The sequence below is a fragment of the Rhinatrema bivittatum genome, chromosome 1 (assembly GCF_901001135.1).
Source record: "Rhinatrema bivittatum chromosome 1, aRhiBiv1.1, whole genome shotgun sequence".
NCBI lineage: Eukaryota > Metazoa > Chordata > Amphibia > Gymnophiona > Rhinatrematidae > Rhinatrema > Rhinatrema bivittatum.
Genome location: NC_042615.1, coordinates 707537704 through 707548929, shown reverse-complemented (window position 1 = coordinate 707548929; position 11226 = coordinate 707537704). Strand labels below are relative to the sequence as shown.

The window sequence follows — 11226 nt, the reverse complement described above, 5'->3', positions numbered from 1 at the left end:
GCAGCAGGAACTAAAGGTTCAGACCTTTATTCACGGTGTGATTATCTTAGAAATCATTGCCATTGCTTTTATTTCACTCTCCATCATTCAATCTGCTATATTGTTTGCACTGCTTTCACAAGTGCACTATTCTGTTTTAAAAGAATTTACTGTATAAACTCATAAAAAATACTAGTGTACCTCTTCGCACTGTCCGCCATGAACTCATTACAAGTTTCTGGATAATGCACCTTGTGATTGTGCGTACAGTGACAGCACCTAATAAACGTTTTGAGGAATTAAAAGAAATCACAACTGGTCATGAGAACATCTACCAAATAGAGGACATAATTTAGGGTTTTGCCAAGTATCTGTTTCTTCACATCAGAAGCAACCTACCAACACAGCTAAAAGAAGGTAGCTTCTAAGCCATAACAAAGAGAAGCCTCAGGTTTAAATTATTTACTCCAGGGTTGAAACATTAAGTCACACCCTTTGTAAATTTTCAAGATAATAGCAAACCCATTAGGCGCCTTTTTCAGAAAGTAGCTGGTTATCTTTAAACAAACTATTAAGAGGTAGCAGGTGACAGGATTTCTAAGCACTGTACACTGAACAACATCTACATAGATTGTCAAAAGAATTTCTGCTTTGAATAGTAGAAGAGTCATAAAACTCTATTTTTCTTTCCAATTCACAACAGCAAATAGAGTATATAACACATTTGGCTTTTAGAGTATATAACACATTTTAAATAAACTGACACATTCAGATCTAGAATTATATTTTATAACTTAACTGTTTCATTGAAAGAGTATTACTTTTCTTTTTTCTTAAAAGTGCCGTTTGATTTTAAACTTAATTGCATGTTGTTGGCAACAGAATTTAATTGCACTACAATGGAGGCACAATTGGACACAAATGCACATTCATCGTCTTCTGCAAACTGCAATTTTTCAAGTACAATATATTAATATAAACACGTATCCTCTTTCTTTCTCTCTTTGTTGATTCTTATCAGGCAGGGGTGAATCATATTGGCATTAAGCCCTGGAATCTGAACGTTCTAAGTAACTTGGTTTGACATATGCAATTCAGAGCATGAACAACACATTGTTAAGTTAATTTTAAGTCTGTTACATGATCTAAAGCACCCCACGTCCACACACACAACCTTCCTCCCCCGCCCCCAAGATTTTTAAAAATCTTTGGCTGTAATCCTTACCTATTCCATAAGGCTCACAGAATTTGAATTTGAAGTGTTCACTGATGTGTACACACAGATCAACACGTTCATATGATAAATACCCCCCCATTATATCATGCCAGATGGGAGCATCAGGAAGAAGTCATTTTAACTATAGTACCCTCTTGATGATGTTAAATATAGGAGTGCTGAAGAAAATAAAACCCAAGGTGCATTCAAAGTTTAAGCCACTCTCTGGATGATGATTTAAACAGTAACAAGCTGAAATGGTAAAATGCAAGCTGAAATATCCTACAGGATACAGTGGCAGTGAGGTACTCAATTTGGTGGTCTTCAGTTATTACTTGATCCTTACTACTTCATGTTTTCTCCCTTTTAAAACAAATTTCAGCCACATGTGTACAACAGGAATCATTAGACCAATTGCTTTGAAGACATAATTTTACAGACTTGCACTACATGCATGCTTGCAGTAATTTATGCATAACTCACTAATCCTTAGTTGTATTTAGATAGATATAGCTTTATGTGGCTCACAGCAGTATTTTAGAAATGGTGAATAAATCCTATGGAAATCAGATGGAATGAAGAACAAATATAGATTTTCTTTAGTTCTAATTTATAATTGCTCCTTAAATAACATTTCAAAGCCCATTTTATAATTTAAATTGTGGTGCTAAAATAGTTAATATTATTTTTTAGATATGACTTAAAAGAATTTTGACTCTTTTCTTTCATGGTAGCCCAAATCACAACAGCTATATTTTTTAAGAGTTTTAAATACAAATGGATTCAGTGTCATTGCTAGTCCATAATAAAATATTATCTTAATGGTCAATGGAGGTACTATATGTAGACTATTGGATTTACTCAAAAGAGCACAAATGTCCTATAAAAATCATCTATACATGTTGTTCTGATCATTCCAATTTGGCTTTCCCTCCTTATGCTGTGTCCAGCATTTTGAAAGAATAAATCCCACTTCATAGAAGTTAAAATATTGAAATCCTGTCAGCTGAGGCTGACCAGTGGTTATGTTTTCCACAGGGTAATGCATTTGCAAGGGTCGCAGTCCCATTCCTCTGTATGCCTCTTTTTGACAGACATATTTCCACAACAGAATAATAAGGTTCTTTCTCAGTTGGTTGGGTCAGTGTCCTTGGCAGGTCTTGCAACATATCTGTCTGAAGTATGCTCGGCTGCAGAACTTGAACTTCAGCACCAGTGGACAGTAAGCCACTTTGTTCACATCTTTGCACTCTGTAGAAGAAGGCATAAAATGCAAATTAATTAGATCCACATAAATAAAAAATATAAACCAGTACAGCATAAGAAAATCTAAACTTAATTTGAGCAATGTTATTTGTTTTAACTATTTTCCCTTTAAGTTCACTGAGCAAATCTTTGGGATATTTAAGAAAGAATTAGAAGCACTAATTTCTCTATAAAACTGTAGGACTTTCCAGTCATAATTATTCATGATTACTGTAAATATAGCTTGTGATTAAGCCCTAAGTAATAAAAGCCTTTAGTCACTCAGGGGGTTAATTATCAAAGTGCTATATGGTGTTTTTGCATGCAAAAAATGCCTTTAATGCATGGTGTGATGGAAATGAGAGGGTTTTTGATCAAGTGGGCTGGGCTCACAGTTTTGTGAAGCTGTATTGCACAGCTTTAACTACACCTTTTTCATGTGTGATAGGGCTTTATTAATGAGCCAGCCTAGCTATGAGAGAGAGAGAGAGTGAGCCAGCCTAGCCATAATGCCCTCACACTAGATAGGTATTTATATCTCTATGGGAGGCCCACCTAGTAACTCGAGGTTAGGTTTAGGTATTAGTGTAGGGGTTAGGGGCCACTTTGACATTCAAAGTGAGACGTACGAAAAGAACAGTGATCTCTTGTGAAGATTTGATGACCTTCGGAGTGACCTTTGGAAACTCCAGGCCAGGATTTGATCTCGTACCAGCAACCTCTTGACCTGTGAGCTGTCTTGTGATGTCAGCACTTTTCTTTGAGCTGACCTGTCTGATAAACTTCCCTTTGGATAGGCTGATTTTCATCTCCAGGCAGATTTGGATTGTTTTCGCATCTGTGACCTGTCCCTGTCCTGGGCAGCATTGATTGTGGAAAGAAGCTAGAGCCCTTAGTTAAACAGGCAGAGCAGACATCCTGGTCAAAAGTTCCTCATCTCGTTTTTCTGTTGAAACACACATGTCAGCGTCCATCTTATGAAGTCAGCGTCCCTCTTGTGGGGTCAGTATTTATATTTGGTTGCGTACCATGGTAAAAACATTTGATATCTCATACAGCTCTATAGGTAAGATTTTGAGCTCTATGGCTATCATAACTCCTAGGTAACAGAAGAGGCTTCTTAAGCTTCTCCCTGATTAGCAGAGTGCCTTCATCTGAAGATAGCCAGCTATACTCTATTGGCTGCATTTTTACTCTGGTTTAACCAGTTTGCAGCACAGGGCAAGCCTTGGATTGGTTTAAATATATATTACCCTTTTTGATGAAGAAGGGGTGGGTACCCTATTGGATACCTTTCTTTTGTTCATAAAGTTCAAACCTGGACTGATGAACTAATCTTCCTTTCTGGGAAAGTGTGCAGAAGCTTACATGGGATGTAACACATATTCATTTGGAAAGTGATCTGAAAATATTTCTACTTAATGCACCAGTTGATGGAATACCAACAACTGACAATAAGTTTATAACTCAAGTCTTCTTGGTGGTGAAATATGAAATAGCCGCTAACTGGAAATGGAAAGATCTTCCTAGTAAGATTTTAGTATATAGGAAGTTATGGGACATATATCAGATGGAAAGATTAACAGCTATACAACGGAATTCTGTTTCTCCTTTGTTTATACCTGGGCAGTATTTCAAAATTGGGTTAAAGGTCATCATTGGGAGAGATTGGTAACCTGAGTTGGGGCGGGAAGGGGTAGGATGGGAGGGGTATTGCTGTTGTTGTGATTATCACTGACTATATTATTATTTTGGGGTTGTTTTTTTTTGGGGTGGGGTTGGAAAATTTAAGAAGAGAAAATTAAAAAAAAAAAAAAAGTTCAGTCCTTTTACAGCTCATAGCAACCCTGGACAGAAAAAGACAAGGGCAGTGGAAAATGGAGCTTCATCTTCCTCATACAAGGGCTCCATCTCTGCCACAACTACCATACAGACCTTCAACAAGGGCATCCCCACCACACCCATCCAATGCCTTCAAATAAGCCATTCATTATAGCAAGTCATACCAGCTTCAAAGGGACGCGCTGCTGATCAGGAGATTGGTGTACTGCTTTCTAATGCTACTTTTGAGATACTGTGGTATGCAATTTAAGATGCGAAAGAAAAGCTTTACTTTCAGATATTAAGATGCTTAAGGAGAAAGTGGAAGCTTTTGGAAGCAAAGTAGACTCTCAGCAATGTTCCCTCCAAATGAAGTCCCATGGTGTTATTAAGCTAAAACAGCAAACAGAGGAATTTCTATCCTTTAAATCTGCAGTGGCAAAGGACAGTCTGATTATCACCAGAAGAGTGAAAATAATACAGAATGCTCTACGTGTAAAGAATATTCAGGTTGTTAACCTTTCAATATTACAAGCCATTTCAGCTCTGGAATTTTTCAAGAACTACTTGATAGAATGTCCTCCGAGCCTTAAAAAAGGCTTACCCTAGAAATCCAAGCATTCTGTCTGTTTTATTTACCTCTTCTCAAAAGGAATCGCTTTCTTTAATTTTGAAGCTGAAAGCTTCACCAGAGCTTGTTTCAAGCAAAGGATCTCTCTTGGTTGTATTTATATTGGAGCCAGATAAGGAACAGACGATGTAACTATTCTTTCATAATATTTCAAAAATGCTTATAGAGTGTAAAGTCAGGCTCTATCCCAATGTTTCTATGGATCTTCACCCATCGCACTAAATATAGGTGTTCTCCAGGGTTCTGCATTCTCTGGTACTCTTTTTAATATTTATATTTTTCCACTCTTTCAAGTGTTGACTAATTTTGGAGTGGGATACACACTGTATACTGATGACATCCAATTTTATTTAGCCGTTTCCGTGTCAATTGATTACACTCTGTCAAAGATAACACAATGCCTATTCACAGTTAATCAATGGATGATTTGTATCGAACATTCATTAAATAAAAAGACAGATTAGTTTATTAGCATGGTTTCCTGTACCTGATATGCCTTCTATGCTGTATTTTGATGGTTTATAGATTCTTGTCTTTTGTCAAGTTTGGAATCTAGGCACTTAGAGGAACTCTGCTCTGTCACTTCATCCACAGATCAATTCTGTTGTAAAGTCTACTTTTTTAAAATTTTGTATGATACTTAACTTAAAAACAATTTTTTTTTCTGAAAATAATCTTAAAACTGTTACTCATTTTTAAGATTTGATTACTGTAATGTTTTATATATTGGTCTCCATCAATGAGTTTCAAAAGCATTTACAAATGTAAAACTGGATAATACAAATGTAAATTCATTTTATCCGTGTAAGTGAACTTTTGAAAATTGCCATTGAATTGTCAATAGGTTAACCGCATTAAGGGGTAGATTTTAATACCTATGCGTGGGCATTCATGTACGCGCACTACCCGGCGTGCACACATGGATGCCCAATTTTATAACATGCGCACGTTATAAAATCGGGGGTTGGCGCGCGCAAGGGGGTGCATACTAGTGCATCTTGTGCGCACAGACGCCCGCGGCCTTCCCCTGTTCCCTCCCAGGCCGCTCCAATTTCAGAGCGGCCTGGGAGGGAACTTCCTAACCACCTAACCTAACCTCCCTTCCCCTTCCCCTAACCCTCCCGCCCCCTAGCCCTATCCTAAACGACCTTTGTTTTACCTTTTGAGCCTGTTCCAGGCAGGTGCAAGTTGTGCATGCCAGCAGCCTTCCGGCATGCGATCCTCCGACACAGCGGCAAATGGCTGCTGTGCCGGAGGCCTCTGGCCCCGCCGTACCCCACTTGCCCCGCCCCCTCCCCACCCCTTTTTCGAAGCCCCGGGACTTAGACGCATCTTGGGGCTTTATGCGCGTTGCCGGGCCTTTATAAAATAGGCCCGGTGCGCGTAACCCCTCCTACATGCGTAAATCCTATGGATTTATTCACGAAGGGCTTTGAAAATCTGCCCCTAAGTGCATGAATAATTGGCTTTTGAAAATCGTTACAATAGTGTGTTACATTTACATGTGCAACTCCTATGTAAAGTCACCTTTAAGTGTGCTTCAGCTGATTCACAATGCAGTAGTACAAATTGTTCATTGGACTCATTTACACAGATTTTGGCCAAAATTCAAAGGCTTCTGGTTTTATGGAGAATGAGTTTAAAATAATAATGCTAGTTTTTAAGGTAATAAATGGCCTGTGCATAATTGTATTAACTCAGTTTCAAAGCTTTATTGGCCTTCTCGCAATCTGATGTCTTTGTTCTAGAGTTTATTGGATGTGCCTTCAGAAAAGCAAATTAGACTGAAAAGCATGAGCACATATTCAGTATTGCTGGGCCCCTTTTATAGAATTCATTTCCAGAAGATCTAAAAGCCAAAACATCAGTAGATTCTGGAAATTGCAGAATGCATTTTTATTTGTGCAGTCTTTTAATGTTTGACCACAAGCAGATTATTACAGTTTTTAACTATAACAATATTATATAACAATATATTATGTCTAATCGGCCACCATAGCTCTCTGTCCAGTTTTCCACTTTCAGATTACATCTCTTCAGTTTTGAGATGATTTACAATGAGTTAGGACCTTGCTTTAAGTTTGGCTTTGTATTGATTTATTATGTTAGGATATGTTATACTATGACTCGTTCTACTGTTAATTGCCTCCTCTGTTCTATGTAACGCCCTTGTGCGATCGTTTGTGTTGCATTGTGAAACGATGTGATTTGTATATTTTTACAGGAATGTCGGTATATAAAAACTACAAATAAATAAATAAATAAATAAATAAATAAATATACAAAGTAGAGCTGTAATAGATATTTTACAGAGTTATATGGACTATGTGTTTGTTGTATTAGGAGATGCTTGTTTATTATATATGGTTCTTAATTGGCTATTTTCATTGGTACTTGTTTACATTTTATCTCGGTTCCTGAACCAGTTGCTTCATGGAGCAATTAGTTCAGGAACCAATGAGAGAGAGAGCTATTTTAGATGTAATTCTTAGTGGAACGCAGGATTTGGTGAGAGAGATAATGGTGGTGGGGCCACTTGGCAATAGTGAAGATAACATTATCAAATTTGAACTAATGACTGGAAGGGGGACAATATGTAAATCTACAGCACTAACACTAAATTTTCAAAAGGGAAACTTTGATAAAATGAGGAAAATAGTTAGAAAGAACTAAAAGGTGAAGCTGTAAAGGTTAAAAGTGTACAATAGGCATGGACATCGTTTAAAAATACAATCTTGGAAGCACAGTCCAGATGTATTCTACGCATTAAGAAAGATGGAAGAAGGCAAAATGATAACTGGCATGGCTAAAAGGCGAGGTAAAAAAAAGCTATTTTAGCCAAAACAAATCCTTCAAAAATTGGAAGAAGGATCCATCTGAAGAAAATAGGAAAAAGGAAAAGCATTGTCAAGTTAAGTATAAAACACTGATAATGCAGGCTAAGAGAGAATTTGAAATGAAGTTGGCCATAGAGGCCAAAACTCATAATAAAAACTTTTTAAAATATATCCAAAGCAAGAAATCTGTGAGGGAGTCGGTTGGACCGTTAGATGACCGAGGGATTAAAGGGTCTCTTAGGGAAGATAAGGCCATTGCAGAAAGATTAAATGAATTCTTTCTTCTGTGTTTACTAATGAGGATTTTGGGGAGATACTAGTTCCAGAGATGGTTTTCAAGGGTAATGAGTCAGATGAACTGAACAAAATCACTGTGAACCTGGAAGATATAGTAGGCCAGATTGACAAACTAAAGCGTAGCTGTTGCGTTGGAGGTGGATCCTTGGCCTGGCCCAGGAAAGGTATGGCCTTCTGAGGGATCCCAGAAGGTGCCTGCCACCAGGAGGTGGAGTACACAAGGAAACAGAGGCCCTCAGGAGCTTCACCAATAACAGTACGGGGGTTCCGCGGGTTGAGCCCTGGGATTCCCGGAGCGATGGGATTCCAAGTCCTTGGAGAAGATCATCTAAATAGACTACGACAAAGGAGTATAGAAGATCTCGGAAGATCTCGTTCATCATTCTCTGGAAGATGACCAGAGCATTGCATAGGCCAAAAGGCATTACTATGTACTTGTAGTGCCCATCATGGGTGTTGAATGCTGTCTTCCAAATGTCCTCAGGCTGGACGCGGACCATATTGTAGGCCCCGCGCAGGTCCAACTTAGTAAAGATTCGGGCCCCCTGAAGTCAATCAAAAAGCTCACTGATGAGGGGCAATGGGTATCGATCTTTGTAGGTGACGGCGTTTAGGCCTCGGTAGTCTATACATGGTCGTAATGTCCCGTCCTTCTTTTTTTACAAAAAAGAACCCGGTGCCTGCAGGGAATGCAGAGGGCCTGATGAAGCCTTTAGCCAGGTTCTCTGGAAGTGACAGCGGGTAAGTTCTGCCCTTGGGAGGCATGGTACCGGGTAGTAGCTTGATTGGGGAGTGGAACTTCCGGAGTGGTGGTAATATATCGGCTTGCTGTTTAGAAAAAACATCCTGGAAGTCTGCGTAGGGTGTAGGAAACCCCAGAAGGGGCATGGAAGTAAGCACAGGCATGGACGGGGAAACCCACCATAGGCAGTGGGTCTAACAGCAAGAACCCCATTCTATGAGCTGGAGTGACTCCCAGTTGAAGTGCGGGGAGTATAATTGAAGCCAGGGTAATCCAAGGACAATGGGTTGTACTGACCATTTCAGGACCAGGAGAGAAAGTTCTTCATCGTGGAGAGTCCCTACGGTCAGTCGGATTGCTAGGGTATGATGGGTGATGCGATCAGGCAAAGGTTCTCCGTGGATGGTGGCTATTCTCAAAGGAACCTCAAGAGGTTGCATGGGAATCCGAAGTAATGAGACCAGCTCCTCCAGAATGAAATTTCCACCTGCCCAGTATCCATGAAGGCGGTGGTGGAGAAGGAATGTGTCTCCCTGAAGAGAGAGACAGGCAGTAGAAGTTGAGGGCCAGTAACAGTAGTGCCCAAGCTCGGGACCCCCACTGGGCTTAGGCTTTGAATTTTCCCGGATGCCGGACAGGTCTGGATAAGGTGGCCAGGACATAAGTACATAAGAAATTACCATGCTGGGTCAGACCAAGGGTCCATCAAGCCCAGCATCCTGTTTCCAACAGAGGCCAAACCAGGCCACAAGAACCTGGCAATTACCCAAACACTAAGAAGATCCCATGCTACTGATGCAATTAATAGCAGTGGCTATTCCCTAAGTAAACTTGCTTAATAGCAGTTAATGGACTTCTCCTCCAAGAACCTATCCAAACCTTTTTTGAACCCAGCTACACTAATTGCCCTAACCACATCCTCTGGCAAACAAATTCCAAAGCTTTATTGTGTGTTGAGTGAAAAAGAATTTTCTCCGATTAGTCTTAAATGTGCTACTTGCTAACTTCATGGAATTCCCCCTAGTCCAGGGGGAATAACAGATTCACATCTAATCGTTCAAGACCTCTCATGATCTTAAAGACTTCTATCATATCCCCCCTCAGCTATCTCTTTTTCAAGCTGAACAGCCCTAACCTCTTCAGCCTTTCCTCATAGGGGAACTGTTCCATCCCCTTTATCATTTTGGTTGCCCATCTCTGTACCTTCTCCATCGCAACTATGTCTTTTTTGAGATGCGGCGAACAGAATGGTACACAGAATTCAAGGTGCGGTCTCACCATGGAGATACTGATTCTTGGTACTGACCTTTGCTTGCTCATCTGACTATGCCTGGACTGATACCTGGAACCGATCCTTGCTTGTCTGACAATGCCTGGACTGATACCTGGAACTGACCCTTGCTTTAGCTGACCATTCTTGGACTGGTACTCTGGCATTGACCTTTGCGCTCCACTCGGACACTCTAATTTCTCCTCCCGAGACCACCAGGTCCACCTGCTTCGACGCTTCCTGCAAACTAGACCTTTAGGCGTGGCCTTTCCTGACGGAGGACCTTCTGTTCCTGTCTTGTTCCCATGGTTTCCGGTACACTCTGTTCTGGTCTAGCTCGCCTCTTCAGCTACAGCCGCGACCTCTACTCATGGTGGGCACACCTCTCTTCCATCTCTCTGGGAGACCCCTCGAGGCCCACCTAAGCCCAGGCGGTCTGGGAATCCAAGGGTTCAACCCATGGAGCCCCTAGACTGTTATTGGTGAAGCTCCTGAGCGGCTCTATCTCCTTGTGTGCTCCGCCTCCTGGTGGTAGGCGCCTTCTGGGTTCCCTCAGAAGACCATACCTTTCCTGCACCAGGCCAAGGGTCCACGTCCAGTGCAAAAGGTTGCCAAGGCCATGGACTCGGCGGTGTCCTTCGCCTTACAGGCTATTCCAGGCCTGGATACATGTGTATGGGAGCAGCAGCAATTCCTCGAAGCTTTGGCTACCTCAGTCAAAAGACTACATTCAAAACGAAGAGTCCACCATGGCCAACCCTGGGACTCTTGCTAAAAACACTTCCTCTGGTTCTTCGCCCTCACAGGCACTGCTGGCCCTCCCAGCTCCTCCCCAATTCAATGGGGATCCTCATGTCTGCCGAGGCTTCATCAATCAATGCTACATGCAGTTTGCATTACAACCCTCTCTGTTTCCAGATGAAGTGACCAAGATCACATTCATCCTATCCCGTTTGGAGGGGAAGGCCCTGGCATAGGCCTCCCTGGTTTGGGAGCATTCTGATTCCATACTTCAACAGCTACCTCACTTCGTCTCCACGTTCCGACACTCCTTCGATGACCCAGGCTGACAGGTGGTCGCCGGTCACCATTTCCTCCACCTCTTCCAGGGATCCCACCCTCACAGAATACACCATGGAATTCTGAACCCTGGCAATGGAACTGGGATGGCAGGATTGCCTGTGGTCA

General features: G+C 41.1%; 1 protein-coding gene across 1 annotated transcript in view; it reads right to left on the bottom strand.

The window, feature by feature from the left end:
- Positions 1-426: 426 nt before the first annotated feature.
- The window catches only part of ADAMTS6 (ADAM metallopeptidase with thrombospondin type 1 motif 6), an 894781-nt gene continuing 883981 nt past the window's right edge, over positions 427-11226 (bottom strand). The window contains exon 25 of the mRNA XM_029576285.1: positions 427-2446. Coding sequence (XP_029432145.1) covers positions 2337-2446 — 110 coding nt within the window. The 3' untranslated portion in view covers positions 427-2336. The remainder of the gene's footprint in view (positions 2447-11226) is intronic.